Source organism: Primulina huaijiensis, unplaced genomic scaffold, assembly GCF_012295235.1.
Source record: "Primulina huaijiensis isolate GDHJ02 unplaced genomic scaffold, ASM1229523v2 scaffold38229, whole genome shotgun sequence".
NCBI classification, from domain to species: domain Eukaryota; kingdom Viridiplantae; phylum Streptophyta; class Magnoliopsida; order Lamiales; family Gesneriaceae; genus Primulina; species Primulina huaijiensis.
Window position 1 is genome coordinate 1 of NW_027358951.1, and position 18,571 is coordinate 18,571.

The following is an 18,571-nucleotide window of genomic DNA, read 5'->3' on the forward strand; positions in this document are numbered from 1 at the left end:
AACTGTAAAAAAGATGAAGGAAAAGAAACAGTAATAAAACACGAATCATCGATAAATTAAACTAATTAAATCAAAAAAACTAACGTAACATCAAATAATTAAGTAAAAAAACTCATAAAAGAGGAAAATAGATAATCACTACAATAAAATGAAACACTAAAAGATCCAATGGATTAAAAAAATTATGTAATAAAGTAAAATAAATATATACTATATAGTTTGGATAGGAGAGTTCAAAATAACCATCAAAATAAATCATTAGAGACCAAGATATAATTTTCAAATTTTGTGAAAAGTGACAAGAATTATTAAAATAATTAAATCAAGGAAACTAACGTAACATCAAATAATTAAGTAAAAAAACTCATTGGAGGAAAATAGATAATAACTAAAATATAATGAAACACTAAAAGATCGAATGCATCATCAAACAAATTAATGTAATAAAAGTAAAATAAATATAGACTATATAGTCTGGATAGAGGAGCTCAAAATAACCATCAAAATAAATCCTTAGAGACCAAAATATAATCTTCAAATTTTGTGAAAAGTGACAAGAATTAACCGAATTATGAAAGAAAAAAAAACAAGAATAAGCCATGTAGAACCGCAAGGCGAAAAAAGTAAAAATGAATTCAATGTTTTCAATGAATATTAATGCTCGTATATTAATAATCAGTAATTAAAAGTAAAATAAATATTGACTATATAGTTTGGATAGAGTAGTTCAAAATAACCATCAAGATAAATCCTTAGAGACCAATATATAATCTTCAAATTTTGTGAAAAGTGACAAGAATCAACCGACTTTGGGGAAAAAAAAAAAGAAGTCATGTAGAACCACAAGGAGGAAAAAATAAGAATGAATTCAATAGAAATTACAAGTTAACTCATATAAGAATATAACTTGCTAAGCTAGATAAGAATGGCACATAGAGAAAGTAAAATAAATATTGACTATATAGTTTGGATAGAGTAGTTCAAAATAACCATCAAGATAAATCCTTAGAGACCAATATATAATCTTCAAATTTTGTGAAAAGTGACAAGAATCAACCGACTTTGGGAAAAAAAAAAGTAATGTAGAACCACAAGGAGGAAAAAATAAGAATGAATTCAATGTTTTCAATGAATATTAATGCTCATATATTAATAACAAGTAATTAGTTATAGTTATTTAAGATAAGTAAAGAAATTACAAGTTAACCCATATAAGAATATAACTTGCTAAGCTAGATAAGAAGGGCATATAGGGAAATTCACAATTGGAATTGGTATATTTATATGTAAGTAGATTAAAAGTAAAATAAATATAGACTATATAGTTTGGATAGAGTAGTTCAAAATAACCATCAAAATAAATCCTTAAAGACCAATATATAATCTTCAAATTTTGTGAAAAGTGACAAGAATCAACCGACTTTGGAAAAAAAAGAAAAAAAGAAATCATGTAGAACCACAAGGAGGAAAAAATAAGAATGAATTCAATAGAAATTACAAGTTAACCCATATAAGAATATAACTTGTTAAGCTAGAGAAGAATGGCATATAAGGAAATTCACAATTGGAAGTGGTATATTTATATGTAAGTCTAAGTAATTAGGTATAGTTATTTAAGATAAGTAAAGAAATTACAAGTTAACTCATATAAGAATATAACTTGTTAAGCTAGATAAGAAAGGCATATAGGAAAATTCACAATTGGAATTTGTATATTTATTACTAGTGGTATATTTATATGTAAGTCTAAGTAATTAGGTATAGTTATTTAAGATAAGTAAAGAAATTACAAGTTAACCCATATAAGAATATAACTTGTTAGGTTAGATAAGAAGGGCATATAGGAAAATTCACAATTGGAAGTGGTATATATTTATATGTAAGTAGAAAGTAGATATTTTGTCAGTCAAATTCCAACATTAGTTTGTTATTTTTGATTTTTCTGGGTTATTTTAATTACAGGGATTTGATACGATGTATGGACCAGGTTGGCAATGTATTGTAGGAAAGGACTTTGGTTCGTTTGTCACACATTGTTACGGTTGTTTCATACATTTTTGTGTTGGGAGCCTTGCTATTTTACTCTTCAGAGGATCGACGGGACTAGAATTCGAGGGAGATCATGAATTCCCGACTTTGAAGAGCATTGCCTAAACTCGTAGTTCAAAAACGCGTTTCTCCTCAGTCCGTATGTGTTATACACCTTAACGATCTATCTAATTGTAAGCCACAAAATCGAGGTCCTTTTCAGCTGTTCAAATCTTGAAATGTATTTTGTACTTACACCATTAGTTTTTGGATTATTCAATATTAATATACACGATGAATTCTATCATTTTATAAATTTTGTGCAATAAATTCACTAATCGTATCTCGAAGTAATATTTTTCATTGATGACCAAAATATAAATTTGTCTCACAAAATCGACTGCTTTCCGTGAGTTTCTGTGATTGATTATTGACCCAAATGTATTGAGCACGTTGGATCTATACCTCCTGCCATGGTTGAATTAACCTTTGCAAAATGATATTGGTAGATAATCAGTTGAAATAAAGTGTTCAAATTAAATATTTATTAAATTGCTGTGCCAAAAGTTTAAACAGACTAGGCTAGAGGCAAGAAGTGCAATTACAACCTGGGAAAATTGGTACGTACATGGTAAAAGGATACTACCTTTCATCCAACAATCCCAGTGTATTTGGAGTCGTGGAGTCCATGGTAGAAGAGCATAAGTCGAATCGAACGAGAACATGAAAAGTCTTTCAATTCTTGGTGGAAATAAAGAAAAAAGTGGATATTCTGCACTTTTTGAAATGGCTACAATTTTTGTTCAATTATTAATACTAATTTTCCAATAAAATGTTCTTAAAAATTATCCATCCATTCGACTCACAAGTCATATATATATATAGGGGTGAATAGTTTTGGTGATGTTTTTTTTTTAAAAAAAATTCTTAAATTTCCCTTACGCTAACATATTAATAGTGTCAAATTTCTAATGTAAAGTGTTTGTAGCTTAGTAGATAAATATATAAAGCATGCGATTCTTAATTACACAAAGGTTGCAGGCAAATTACGGTTTAATCCTTCAACAACTATGGTATAATATTCATTGATACTATCTAGCTAAGAAGGACACAACTTTTTCTTCCAATTTTATCTCTATATGATACTAATATTACACTTTTGTTTTTTATTTTTTAAATTTCAACAAATTTCAACATACACTTTTATTTTTATTTTTTTTATTTCAACAATTCAAATATCAATTTAATCATATAATTTGTCAAATTTCACTTTAATCCATCGATAATGATAAAAAAGACTGTACACACGTATCGCGTGTGTAAAGTAACTAGTATATATAAAATAGAAAAGCCTTCAACAATTCGATGAATTTATTAGGAAACATTTCGCATAAATTCATATATAAACTCATAAAAACACAAAATTAGAAATTAAAATCATCCTGATTCGGCTTAGGCGAGGTTAACAGCGCCGTGTAAAGCCTGAGCCTGTCCTCGCCAAGCGAAGAGCTCCTAGACAATGGCCTCCTCGGCCTAATAAACGAAAGAGATGTAAGCGTCAGCCGATGCTTATATCTCCTCCAGGCCAATTGAATGGCCACAGCTGCCCATGTTCTCCATCCAGGAGAGTAGTAACGAGCACTTCTCTTAACTTTTTCATTCACAAATGTGTACCGAAAATGTTGGGTCACATACTTTACATCATCCGCTTCGAGCCCAAAAGCTTCGGTTGTTTCGAGAGTCACGAGTGTAGATGAAGATGGTGGAAGCCTTTCGATGAAGGGCCTTCGTAGACACCATGAGAGGAGCTCATCTCCACTGAAGTTTCCTGGGCCTAACATGCAGAAACTCTTTACGCCGTCGCGCAGAACTTGGCTGCTTTGGAGATGACCTCTTACTATGAATATCATCCGTTGAACCGGATCTCCTTCTCGTGTTATCTTCCCAACAAGAAAGAAGGTATATACTTATTAATTAATGAAGAATATATATGTCTATTGATTCATATATATTGTGTGGAAATATTTATTTTATGTTCTTGCAATCAACGGTGCGCAATATATGCTTGTTAATTTACAATATCTTATAACTTGTTACTATTTTACACTCACAGTTTCTCCTTTTGTGAATATGAGGGACTTGACCCGATCACAGATATTCTCCAGGACCAAGTTATCCATGTGCTGGAACAAAGGGACCTGAAACAGTTCCAATAATTAATTTGAATAGATTTAAAAAGGAAACCAATTTTCCTGATAATTATTAAAAAATTACCTGTCTAACTAAATCTAAACACAGATGATATTTGATGTCTCTCCTTAGTCCTTCAGGCAGATTTCGAGTCATCTCGCATTCATCTACTCCGCGCACTGCTGCCCAACGTTGCCTTTCGTAGTTCCTCACCCTTTGCCTAAACGACACTGGCAGTTGTCTCTTTCTCATCCACCACTCTATGTTCCTCATCTTCAGTTGCATTGCTTGTTTCTTTGACGTGGTCGCATGCAGGAACACCTGATAATATCATTCAATGTGGCCATCTGTATCAAACTTTCATTAATTAATATTAGTGAAGAAATTAAAAGAGGATTATTTAACTTTGATCACCTTGATGTTACCGATCAACATTGTGACCAGAATTAGACCAGTGGTAAGCACAATGATGATAAAAACAAGTTCTAGCCAATCCGTAGTGCTCTCCAAATTCCCAAATGTACTGTTCCATCAATCACAGAGTGAAATTTACATAATGGTTATCAGAATAATTTTTATTCAATGACTGTATATTATTTACCTGAGAGTCATGAGACCCCAGAAGATTGGAAACATTATCTTCTCCAAACGATTCTCATTCGCAATGAGCTGAACCGTCCATTTATAAGCTCCGTAGGCGAAATTGTCATAGTTTTGGAGGCAAGTGGATCTTGCGTTAGTGTTTTCGCCCCATATGAATCGTGCTCTATCCGTTATCAAATTTGTTGTTCCATAATAAATGGGTTGTTGGCAAGCCATCATTCTGAGGTTGCAGTCTTTTGTAACCATGCATTGCTCCTTCAAGCACTTTGCGGCCCTTTGTATGCCTAGCAAGTACCAGCATGCTCCAACAGCCTGCAAGTCATTGGCATCATTTCGTCTTAGATTTTATTTTAAACATGTTCTGGGGACGTTTAATTCGCAATAAACTTTTCCATTATTTATTGATTCATAGATAATTGCGTAAAATAATTGGGTTAAACATAAGAGCAAGCTTTTACATACATGAGATGCCACAAAATACGCAATCATGTTGAGAGCAATGCCCCACCAAATAGTTCCGAAAATATAGCCGGACAGATTCTGCATGCGTCGCAACAGGCAAACCGAATGGTAGATTTTGGGCACATACTGGAAGATAAATGTTACTAATAGTACTGTCATCACCACCGTTGTTGATCCTTTATCCAACATCTTGGGGATCGCCACCCACATTACCATCTGAAAATTCATTTATTTCCCCAAACATTACCATCACTATGTTCCAATGCTTTTACTAATCCAACAATATATATATATATATATATATATTTCAAATATGGGAAGCATAAAATTGTATACCTATTGTAATAAATAAAGGAAAATACCCTTTTATGCCAAATCCAACGCCCTAATACATTTGGGGTCATGAGGTTCACATATCCAGACATGGACCCAACGACTTCAAATGTATTGTGACCGTTGGGTCTAATAAAATGTTATTGTCCTTATGCTAGCTAGTTTTGAATTTTCCAATTCAACCTAATTAAGGATCTAAAATTCTAGTGATGAGGAAATCAGCTGAAGAGGTGCAAAACAGATTTCTTGATCATTTTGCAGCCAAAATGATAACTGTCACTTGATTGAAAACTCACCAAAATGTATTGATGATATGTCTTAATCCTTATAAACACTTGGTTTCAAGGTTATTTTTCAAAGATGCACATATTTGTTAACCAAACCCTTAATTAGCTTACTTAAAAATGAATTTTGTAATATCTTCATTATGAAAACAATGTAAATAAAATATAATTATGTGCATGCGTCTACATTATATCTCCAAATTATTTGTTCATATCGACATATTTAATTAATGGCTTCATGAATTATTGTACACTCCAAATTTTTATTTTTGTTTTTTGTTTTTAAATGATAATGTGTTAATTAGTTATATTATATTTAAATAAATGTGTGGACATTTGAAATTTACGAGCAGGCCCAGGTCACATGAACTCTAATGAACTGCGCAAGGGGTACGATAGTAAGCCAGTTATTTCTGCATGCATAGTAAATGTGATTCTCACTCCTACTGCATACAAACAATTCAGATGACATGCCGAATTCTTTACCTCACAAGAATCATTCAATACATCCAAACATTAATCCAGGCAATTTGGCAGCACTCCCGCTGAGTATGTCACACAATTATTTCTGAGAAGTACCAGAAAAAGGAATCTTCTTACCTGTGGCAATGGAAGGATGACGAATAGATCCAGGAAGAAACCCTTTTTACCCTTCAAATATTTCGACGCGATGGATCGAGTGGTGGTGGTGTTGACATCATGCAACTGGGAGTCACTCCTCCTAGGGGGGACCCCGGTGCTGCGAAGGTTCATCTTGAGCTGCAGCCACATGTTCCACAAGTGCAAGGCATCGGTGGCGGTGCGGAGAACGGTGACTGTGACAGCGAACCACCCGTCAACGAAGAGGCACATGCAGTTCTCGCTTACTGAAAGGGCGTAGAAGAAAAGCGGATCCACGAACAAGCCAGCGGCGGACACCAGGAGGAATATTCTGTTCCATTCTTGAACCCATCTTGCCCTAGGGTCCAAAACGTTGCCCCAGAACCACCCCTCATGACGTCGCCGCCCATTGCAGCCGATAAAGCTTTTACAACAGTCTGGATTGATGTCTTGCTCCACCTCTTGGTTCACCTCCTCCTCCACCTCTTCATCATCTACTTCTTCTTCGGAATAAGAATCAGTCTCGTTGCCGACATCGGTATGACTAATCCGTTCTCGCACATGGCTCGCCATGGCTTATGGATTAATCTTTAACTAATTTTGTTTTTTTTAGAACACGATGGATGATAAACTGGGGGGACAATGCATGCTTTGAGACATGGTGCATCATATATCATTTAAGATCTGAAGAATGAACGACTTAATTTGGTGAATACTATTTGGTTAACTGACCACTATACCCTTGTGGTTGTGTAGGCATATCTTTATTTCTTTTACATGTAATAATAAGATTTTGGAAAATCTTGATCCATTCGATGTCATCTGAGCACTTTATTGGAAAATAATTAAAACCCAAAAAAATATCTAACCAAAATAAACATAAATGCAAAATACAATATAAAAAATGTAATATTCTCTTAATTTTTTAAATATAATAAAGATACACAAAAATCGTAACAAGTTAATTAAATATCTAAATCCACTTAGAAGTGATCCAATTGGCAAACTAATACTGTTCAAAGAAACATTTCGCCACGTATTGTTCGAGCGTTAAATATGTTGGTCTCTATACCTTACATTCAACTTAATTATAATTAATTGATCTGAAAATGAAATAAAGTCTATCCAAATTAAAATTAAATATTAATCGTGGATGTATGTTACGAGTCGAGAGGAGCTTGAGAGAAGTGAGCAGAGGCCGCAACGCACGAGAGGTGAACCTAGGAGATTGGCAAACACGTTTACAGCTTGGCTATTGTAAGTCAAAAAGAAAAAGAAAACTTGTTTGCATGTAAATACAAGAAATAAAAGAAAATGGAGCCTATCCCTGAATTCAAGTTTCATTAACTCTTCTGTATTCATGTAACTTCTCTCTGTGAATTTCCATTCTTAGGTGCTAACCTGCAGCTGGATCTGATCTACCGAAGCGGTGTTCTAACAATGTACATCGTCATTTTATGTCTGAAAATTCTTGTGTGGATTGAAACATTTGATGTAATATTTATCATATGAATCCATTTTACATGATTTTGATTTGTATTTATTATGGCTTAAATTTTAGGAATTGAATTGAATATCATGTTTTTGACATGATGATCACCTAAGCTTAGAAGTTAATAAATGTCAGGGGATAAAATGGGAAATTAAATAGTTGAAAAGGTACTCGGCATTGATCAGGCTGATAAATGCGTGAAAGGACATGAATCCCCATATTCTCATATAAGTTCGAACAACACAGGTTCGATGTAATTTCCTCGTTTTTGTTGGTTTGCATTCATTATTTGTAAGAATATATATATATATATAAACTATATTACTTCTTTCTATTATTGGACTTCATTTGTGGGACTGCTCGGAAGTATCAGATCAAATTGTATATATACGACCAAAGATCCTCTAGTCTACACTACACCATAGTCGTTGGATGTCGATGATATTGTGCACAACACCAGATCCAAACAAATGAGACAAATATGTATGACTGACTTTTTTTATAGCATATAATTATAAAAGACTTTTGATTTAAAATAGATAGTTTTATATTTATTTTATAGCGATGATAAATTCATTTAAACTATGAAATTAAGTGCTTGGTTGATTTTATTCACTGACTTGGGTATTTGTGCTTTGGTAGGACTACCATGAATCTCTGGCACCCCACCCCAGAGTTCACGAGATACGAATATATATATATATATAAAAGTAGAAAATTAGGTAGAACTACACCAAAATTTGTTTCCCCAAATGCCAATTCACTCGGACTTTACTTAAGCTGCTCCATCAAAAAAAACTTGTTTTTCCAAAGTAAATATTTAAACCGGAGTTGCCTTCATCATCATATCATTTGACTCTATCCAATTTTAAAATTATATATATATATATATATACACATCTCTTAGACGGATTGGCGTAGAGAGAACGTGAGTTCTATTTTGATGTTAATTAAAAATTAATAGTCATCACTCTCAAATAATTGTAATAATTATACTAAATAAATAAATAAATGAATTGTTGTGGCTTAGACACTATATTATTATATTAAAAAAAAAGGAATTTTGAATCTGCAAATTTACAATAATTCAAGAGAATAAAAAACCACGTTTTTCATACACTGTTAGACCCAATATTATTGACACGTTCAGAGCTTTGCTACACGTTCAGAGCTCTCTGTTAAAACTCGTATTTTGTTTAGAGAAAATTCACGAACAAAAATTTCGTCTCCAAAAAAAAAAAACTAGCAGTTTCTCTTCGATCTTTTTTCCTAATCTTATAATATTCGTTTAAATTTTAACATAAAAATGTCAATTAAATCGTCCATTTTAAATAATGACAAAATTTTATGAAATCATTTTCTTCATATTAATTTATTTTTTTATATTAAAAGAAAACTGATGATTTTAAAATTTTGTGATTATTTTAAATTATTATTTATGAATCAACTTGATTTCTTCCAAAAGAAATTATTTTTATTACTATGCTTAGTCCCTCCGATGTCGGCCCGGCCCGGTATGCCTACCTACCTACATACTGCTTACTGTTCACAGCACATGAAACCAACTCTCGAGTTTCCTTGTCTTGACTGAACAATCTAATACCTCCATTCTTTAATTTGGTCTCCACACAATATATGAGCCGACATAGAGCATGTGTATCACTTATGGTACATACCTAATCCTCTCTACTGAAGAGTCGGAAATCGAAGGGTCACCAAGGAAAATTAGCAACAAAAACTATGAGGGAGTTCAAACACTGTGTACAGGAGAGGCGTATTCACATTTATCATCCCTTTGCCCCGCATTAATTACAACATTCAACTGTACATGTTTGTTCTTGATGATCAGATTGAAAATAATACAACACACACGACAATTCACTTTCCTAATATAGTTAAAGATAACTTAGAATGCGTGCACAATTCATTTATGGGTATGGAAATCGAATCGTCACGGTTACATAACTCCATTGTCATAAATGACGGTCGATGTGGTAGGCGGCCCTCCACCACCTGCTTTTGCATCAAGTGGGTGAGACGGTGAACAATTTTAAAATTCAACTTAGTCCAAGTCAATTAATTTTAAAAATCAATCAAAGTCAATCTAACTCTAAAAGCTCTAGTTACAATAGAAACACAACCCACTTTTTTTTTTTTTTTTTACTTTTCATCAACTACCAAGTATTCTTACGAACAGCCACTCGTCCCCACCACTGAAATATGATTATCTATCAAATATTGTTTTAAAAAATTCAATGCATGATTATATATGATCATCTAAAAAAAAATTGCTAGCGCGGCCTCCCGCCATTTCCAACACTTCATGACTTTGTATCTCGAGTGACTTTTCGCCTACCTAAGTATTGCAGGACTGCTACCAACCTGAGTACTGCAGCTCAATCCGAAGTTGAGATGAGCATGAATCTTCTCGAAAAGAAGCATCTCACCGTCACTGCAATGTTGCTTGACACCAATAGGCGGAATACAATGATGCTAAAATCTTATACTTTTCCTTCCCCACCATATCTTTCGGTGTTTCTCAGATTCAACCATCCCTATTCTGTATAATTTCGCCTTTGCTTCCCTTAGCCGAACTTTGTAGTTTTTTCTCCATGTATCTGTTAGTATATATTGATATATTGGGCAGCCCATACACTGAAGTCAATGATCAGCCCAAGTTGGTTGTCAACCCATGTAATGAAGTCGCGACTTTGTTTTACGTCTTTAGCATTTTGTGGAATTACGTTTTTCTTTCTCGTATTATAAAGCCATGTACAGAACATTCCAGTTACAATGAATGAATGAATTGATTCCTTCTCTCAAGAGCGGTTATCCATTTAACATGGTATCAGAGCTGGTGCGGGAATCATGATCGCGATCTTCATTGCCGATTCCCTGTCCATAGTTCAAGCTCACAGCTGATTTGATGCTCAATCGGTTGAGGTCGATGAGTATTTCTTCTTCTCCTTGTAAATTCGAGTGATTTCTTACTCCGAGCAGCTGTGATCATGGCGAACAACACTAATTTCAATGATCCATTGTTCTTGCACCCATCGGATACTCCAGGTATGACTATTGTTAGTGAGCAATTAACAGGAGTAGAAAATTATGGCGTTTGGAGTCCCGCTATGCTGATAGCGCTCCGAGCTAAGAATAAGATAGCACTCATTGATGGTACGTGTAAACGTCCAGCTCTAGGGAATGTTACATTACATCAGTGGGAAAGATGTAATGCATTGGTATTGTCTTGGATCATGAATTCGGTTTCAAAAGATATATTTGGTGGAATTGTATATTCCAGTGATGCTTCTACAGTTTGGTCAGATTTGAAAGATCAATTTGACAAAATAAATGGTTCAAGGATTTTTTCTCTTCACCGCGAGCTTGGAAGATTGACTCAAGGAAATAACACAATCTCGGTGTATTTTTGTAAATTGAAACAGCTGTGGGATGAGTATAGTTCTTTGGTGACTCTACCATCATGCGAATGTGCTGCTGCACGAAAGTACGTTGAGCATGATCAGCAACAACGTTTATTGCAATTTCTGATGGGGCTTAATGATAGTTATATGCACGTTCGAAGCCAAATTTTGATGATGGTACCTCTGCCAACAGTTGGTCAGGCTTTTTCATTGCTGTCTCAAGAAGAATCTCATCGATTGCTATCTTCAGTTGAACAACCTGCTGCAGTTTTCTACTCAAGACAGGGACGGAGTGATGAGCGAAGGAAGGATGTGTTGACATGTGAACACTGTGGGTGGAATGGTCATGTTAAAGCCAACTGTTTCAAATTGGTAGGATATCCGCCAGGACACAGATTATATAAACCACAGCAAGGGAAAGGAAATTTTAAACGCCATAATCGAGATTTTGACAGGCCCAAACTAGGTGCCATGGCTCACAATGTGGCTGGAAGTGATAATGAATCACCACCACAAACCACTGCAGGGGCTGGATCTAGTTTTACACCAACTCAATATGCTGAAATACTGAAGTTGCTGGGCAGTACCACCATGCATTCAACAAACACTAATGCAGTCAATAATCTGTCACCATTGAGCACCAATGTTGCTAACATGGCTGGGCATGTCACTGAGGAAACTCATGCAGATTGGATCATCGATACAGGGGCTAACGAACATATGACTGGTAATTATTCCCTATTACATGGTGCTAAGTCTTTGTGTGCTTCCCCTAGTTCCGTGAGGTTGCCAAATGGTGAGCAACTCTTCGTTAGTGATAGAGGATCTGTGGCCATTTCAGAAAACATTCTCATTCACGATGTGCTATATGTTCCTAATTTTCGATACAACCTCCTCTCCGTTTCCAAGTTCACTAAATCCTATAACTGTTGTGTTACATTTTATTCCCATTGTTGTACATTTCAGGACCGCAAAAATGGGAGGATAATTTGGACTGGTAAAGAACGCCATGGACTTTATTACTTGTCTACAGCATTCTCTCAACCTTCTTCCATCCAGATTGCACACCATACTGCTCATAGTACACCACAGTGTAACACTTTCATTTCTTGTACCTCTGTGAGTCATGACTTGTGGCATCAAAGACTAGGACATATGTCTTTATCTAGAATGCATTTGTTACCCTTTTTGTCAAAACAATTAGATTTGTCTCATTGTGGGATTTGTCCTAAGTCGAAACAAACACGTTTAAGTTTTCCTAAAGCTAGTTTGTCTAAATCATTCGGTTTGTTCGAATTAGTCCATATGGACATTTGGGGTCCTTTTAGAACACCAACCTATAATGGAGAGAAGTATTTCCTTACAATTGTGGATGATTTTTCTCGAGGGACATGGATTTATCTTATGCAATCTAAGATGGACATTCTTAGGCTTTTAAGCCAGTTTATTGCTATGGTTACCACCCAATTTTCCTCCACAATCAAAACCATTCGGACTGATAATGCTTCTGATTTTTTTAAACATGAATGTGGTTCATTGTTTATGTCACTTGGGATTGTGCACCAAAGCTCATGTCCATACTCTCCTCAACAAAATGGGGTGGTTGAAAGAAAACACCGCCATATACTTGACTTAGCCCGAGCTTTACTTTTCCAATCATCCATTCCTCTTCGCTTTTGGGGAGATTGTGTTCTCACCGCGGTGTACCTTATAAACCGCACTCCGAGCCCCCTTATCACCAATAAAACTCCTTTTGAAGTCATTTTTGGCAAGCCTCCTTCTTATGCTCATTTAAGAGTATTTGGTTGCCTGTGTTATGCGACGTCTTTACATGTCGATCACAAATTCTCGCCTCGAGCTAAGGCTTGTGTATTCTTGGGATATTCTGTCCTTCAAAAGGGATATAAGGTTATGGACCTTGACACCAAAAGATTTTTTGTTTCAAGAGATGTTGTGTTTCATGAATCTCGTTTTCCATTTACCACAGAGTTTCAGCCCATTTCTATTTTTCCTGAGTCTAATCCAATTTCTGAATATTCCCCACTGGAAGGCCTCAACATGTCTGATACTTCCACGCAAGCTGATGCATCTCCTCCTTCCTTGAGGAGATCATCTCGGTTTACTAAGCCACCAGCTTGGACAAAAGATTTTTCTTGTCCCACTTTGTCTCAAGTCCTCACCACTTCTTGTACATATCCCATTTCCAACCATATAAGCTATTCTCATTTTTCTCCAGCCTATCAAAGTTTTATCACAGAAATTTGTTCTACCACCGAGCCACGTTCTTACCACGAGGCAATCTCGGATCCTAGATGGAAGCATGCAATGGATTTAGAACTTGCAGCTCTGGACTCTAACCATACATGGGATGTGGTTGATTTGCCTCCTTATGCCAAGCCTATTGGGTGTCGATGGGTATATAAGCTGAAATTCTTACCTAATGGGAAAGTTGATAAGTTTAAAGCGCGTCTCGTTGCAAAAGGCTATACACAACAAGCAGGAGTCGACTTCCATGACACGTTCTCTCCTACAGCTAAGATGACCACCATCCGTTGAGCATAGCTGCTATCCGTGGTTGGAATTTGTTTCAAATGGATGTTGCTAATGTCTTTCTTCAAGGCGATTTGGATGAAGAGATCTTTATGCACCTTCCCCTTGGCTATCATGTTCAAGGGGAGAATAAGGTTTGCCGTCTTCGCAAGTCACTCTATGGGTTGAAACAGGCCTCCCGCCAGTGGAATCAAAAATTTGCTACTGTAATGCTTGAAGCAGGTTTTGCACAATCGCACCATGATCATTCCTTATTCATCCATCATGATGATCACGCCACCACCCTTTTACTGGTTTATGTTGATGATATCGTCATTACTGGTAGTAGCGTAGATGCCATTACTGCTTTGAAGAAGTTTTTACATTCTAAGCTTGAGCTTCGGGACCTTGGACCATTGAAATATTTCTTGGGCATTGAAATAGCACGTTCCACCGCTGGAATTTTTTTGAATCAGCGTAAGTATGCCTTGGATCTTATTGCTGAAGCTGGCATTCTGGGAGCAAAACCAATTGATACTCCTGCTGAACAACATCTCAAACTCACTTCTCATGAGTTTGATCTATTGTTCACTTCTCAGTCGATCAATGCCTCGGATGGCATCCTTGCTGATCCCGACGCCTATAAGCGTTTAGTTGGAAGATTGATTTATCTTACCATTACCAGGCCCGACATCTGTTATGCTGTTCAACGGTTGAGCCAATTTATGCATTCACCCAAGCGCTCTCATATGGAAGCTGCTATCCGGGTTGTCAAGTACCTCAAAGGGTCTCCTGGTATGGGCATTCTTTTGTCTGCTAACAGTCCGTTACACTTGTCTGCCTCTTGCGACTCGGATTGGGGCTCTTGTCCTATGTCTCGTCGTTCACTTACTGGCTTTTGCATTAAGCTGGGTGATTCCCTGGTGTCATGGCGTACAAAGAAGCAAAGCGTTGTTTCCAGATCTTCGGCCGAGGCGGAATATAGAGCCATGGCCACTACCTCGTGTGAAATCATTTGGATACAAGGTTTGCTAGCTGACATGGGCGTGCAGTTCACTAGTCCTACCAAATTATATTGTGATAACAATGCCGCTCTGCACATAGCCGCTAATCCCATGTTCCATGAACGCACCAAACATATTGACATCGATTGTCACCTCATCCGCGACAAGATTAAAGCTGGGTGTTTTCAGACAGCCTATGTTGCCTCTTCGCAGCAGCTCGCGGATATCTTCACCAAAGGTTTGAGTACCGATCAACATCACTTTCTCTTATCCAAGCTTGGTGTCCACAACTTATTCCAAGCTTGAAGGGGGGGTGTTAGTATATATTGATATATTGGGCAGCCCATACACTGAAGTCAATGATCAGCCCAAGTTGGTTGTCAACCCATGTAATGAAGTCGCGACTTTGTTTTACGTCTTTAGCATTTTGTGGAATTACGTTTTTCTTTCTCGTATTATAAAGCCATGTACAGAACATTCCAGTTACAATGAATGAATGAATTGATTCCTTCTCTCAAGAGCGGTTATCCATTTAACAGTATCAAATCTCATGTGTTTTAGTCTCCGGAGTTCCTCTACAAGATTTACTGACGTTGAGTAGTTCCCCGACTTGACCTCAATAATTTCCAAGGCTTCCTCGTCAAAATTTTGTTTCCTTTGCTCAAACTCCTTCACGAGGGGGCAGACAGCATAACCGCCATTTCTGTCCTTGTCATAGAAACCATCATTGACAAATCTTATAGGCGTGCTTGCAGATGGATTTTGCGCTCCCCTAAATGTATTCTCACAATCTAAACGAGGTGAGTGTTCATTGAGCCTCGTTGGTTCACCTGTACGAATGCCAGAGCCGAGACTCATTTTGGCTGCAGCCAAAGTAATCTGCGATGAACTGCAAAAAAAGTTCAATATGGAATACAGATGTATTCATTTCCAGTGACTTCTTAGGTCCATCTAATAACTAACTACACGGTAATTTTTCACATAATTAAAAGACCCGCGAAGCTAGCCTACAGCAAGACAGGTCGCAACAATATAGCTCACCATTTCGGACTGCAATTTGTTCACGATATTTGGCCTCTAGAACATGCCATGAGGGGCAGAAAAATTTGCTTATATTTTGATTGTGACGACCAACGTCACATATTATACAAGTATGACTATAGATGTGGTTTATAAGTAACTATTATTGTGCGAGCCATAATAATAGCCCGTTACCCAATAAAGCCCAATAATCTTTCGTCTCGGCCCAGTTGGTCCTCTATGAAAATCCATGATTATATAATCTCAGACTCCAGGGCATCATTGAAATACATTTTGGTACTCGGGCGAAACTTGATGATATTGGACTAATGGGGAAGAACAGAAATAAGAGGAAAAGCCATTCTTCCCGAACTTTTCCGAAGGTTCGGATTATCTTTTGTATTAAATTACCCATTGAATTTTTTTTTTGAAGTTACAAAAATGGAAACTTTACGCTTTCTGAAGCTTGTCATTTTCAGTGATGGATGCGTCAGAAGATGTGGCTCCCAAACCTTCTGCCAGTGAATCCTTTAGGTCAGTTCGATTTATCCGTCCGCAAGTTCGATTGTTGTTTGAACGTGTATTAATTATGGTTCTGAGGTGTTATTCTTGAGCTATCTCTGTGAATAGAAGACGAGTGAGCCGATAATTGTGCATTTCTTGATATTTGCTTATCCGAAAATGAGCTACAGATCATGTCACTCCTGGTTGATTCTAAGTTATTGTCAGAAATCTAACGCATCTGTTAAGAATTTTGTGCTACCGACATGACGATTTGAAATCATGTAACTCTGCTAAATGTGAATATAGTTCATTTATTTGTTTTTCAACCAAATTGACCACCCCTGGTTACGGGCTTGATGTGATTTCTGTTGCGAACGGGCTCTTGCAAGATTACAGATTCGAGGCGAATTAAATCTATCCGTAGCTGCTATAGATATTTACTGAGTTCTAAGGCACTTAAGCCTATGTTGTTTAAAAGCCATGCTTGTCATCTGTACGTGAACCATCTTGAAGCAATGAATTAAGTCATTTAAATCGAAAAATTATGAAAAACTTGAATTTACTATTATAGTTAATTTTTACACAGATCGAGTGGTATATTTCTATGATCAGATTATTGCTCAAGAACGCAAGGAACGAATAAATGATAGTTCTTCGTGTATTGAGATAATATTTCTGAAAAACTAACTGTTTAGGATTGTAGTCTAGCTATTTATATATTACAAAGGGAAATCTCAATTGCCGTTGACTAATTAACCAAACACCAAGACATAGAATGAAGTACTAGTGTGTGACAATTATCAAATGGGTGAAAAACCTAATCGTTGGTATGGAATATGATTGCCTCTTCTTGTGATCATCAAAAGAAGACTCGTGTTATTTTCGACCTGGATAAATGAGATGATTCGACGTTGGATTGGAGATTTTCTCATTCCTCACACTCAACGCTGTCTAATTTATCTTTTTTGCCAAGTGCACATTGTCTTTTAGCATTGTGACTGGATCAACTGGTAGATTGTGATAGAAATTTTGAAGAAACTTGTTATTTGGTGCCAATAAGATTTATACCAGGAAGCTATCCTTGTATTTTATTTGAAATGTGGAACAATTGTGTTGAATTACAATGCAGGAAGGTGAAAAAGGGTAGACCGATGAAGAGATCAAAGAATGCGCGGAAAATGCAGGCTGTCGCAAAAGCCATGTCTCAAATTGAGAAGACTAAGGTGAAGATTTTGAAGGGTGAAAGCAAGACAGCGAGAACTGATTTTGCCAAAAGGCTGTACGACTAACTGAATAGACATGGATTTTGTTATACAAAGGTTTATTTATAATTTTTTCCCAACTTTTTATATTTGATATGTCTTGGAATATTCGAATTTAACAACAACACATTTATTTATTACAAAATTCTTATCCAAACACGTACTTTTAAGTTTTTTTTCACTTATGAAATACTAAAAATGTTTTTAAAATACTTGTCCAAACGACCTAATTGTTTTATAGTTTTTGGTCGCTAATTTTATTTTACACTCAACTTAATTTTTTCAACTTATTAAAATTTTCACGTCAAGTATATTATTTAACTAAATATTAATTAAAATTGTTGATGTGCATGGTTGCTAGTAATAAACAATTAGAGCTATTGAAAGCTCGATTGGATCCTCTTACGAACTAATACGAAGTTAGCCCATCTCCACAACTCGCGCAGCACTAGCCATTAGGCCTTCAAATTATGAATAATATATTCCACTGAAATCTATTTACAAATTCATTAATATATCATTATATTAAATTTCATTAACATAATTCTTAAAAATAATATAAATGTAGACCAATATAATTTTAAAAAGACTAATACAAATTAATCAAATAGATTTTTATTCTTTAATTTTCTAATTATATATTAAATATATATTTAATCTTATAGAAATAGTTATTAAAAACTTGTAGTGTTGACATTAAAATCAAACCCGGAAACTAAATCATAGAATTTTTTTAAAACCATTCTCCAAAATTTAATTAATTGTTTATAGAAGAAAATCTGAAATGTTTAAAATAAAGACATGAGTGGAGCTACATATTGTACCACGTATATCTATA

General features: G+C 35.6%; 1 protein-coding gene and 1 long non-coding RNA gene across 2 annotated transcripts; one reads left to right on the top strand and one right to left on the bottom strand.

Annotated features, from left to right (window-relative positions):
- Window positions 1-3,370: 3,370 nt before the first annotated feature.
- Window positions 3,371-7,200, bottom strand: LOC140968869 (cyclic nucleotide-gated ion channel 4-like). The gene is made up of 7 exons (XM_073430008.1): window positions 6,501-7,200; window positions 5,284-5,499; window positions 4,820-5,133; window positions 4,633-4,741; window positions 4,303-4,539; window positions 4,140-4,226; window positions 3,371-3,968 (listed from the first exon to the last, which is right to left on the bottom strand). The coding sequence occupies exons 1-7, from the start codon at window positions 7,071-7,073 to the stop codon at window positions 3,453-3,455; spliced, it is 2,052 nt and encodes a 683-aa protein (XP_073286109.1). The 5' UTR covers window positions 7,074-7,200; the 3' UTR covers window positions 3,371-3,452.
- A 9,049-nt stretch (window positions 7,201-16,249) lies between these two features.
- On the top strand, window positions 16,250-17,883 carry LOC140968880 (uncharacterized). The gene is made up of 3 exons (XR_012173847.1): window positions 16,250-16,350; window positions 16,447-16,501; window positions 17,601-17,883. It is a non-coding gene; the product is annotated as an uncharacterized lncRNA (long non-coding RNA).
- Window positions 17,884-18,571: the final 688 nt, after the last annotated feature.

Excerpts from the sequence above, each read along its gene's own strand:
- LOC140968869 (XM_073430008.1), bottom strand. The coding sequence starts at position 7,073 with ATGGCGAGCCATGTGCGAGAACGGATTAGTCATACCGATGTCGGCAAC. Across the intron at positions 5,500-6,500 it reads TCATCCTTCCATTGCCACAG|ATGGTAATGTGGGTGGCGAT; the intron begins GTAAGAAGATTC and ends ATGAATTTTCAG. Across the intron at positions 4,227-4,302 it reads GTTTAGATTTAGTTAGACAG|GTCCCTTTGTTCCAGCACAT; the intron begins GTAATTTTTTAA and ends GAACTGTTTCAG.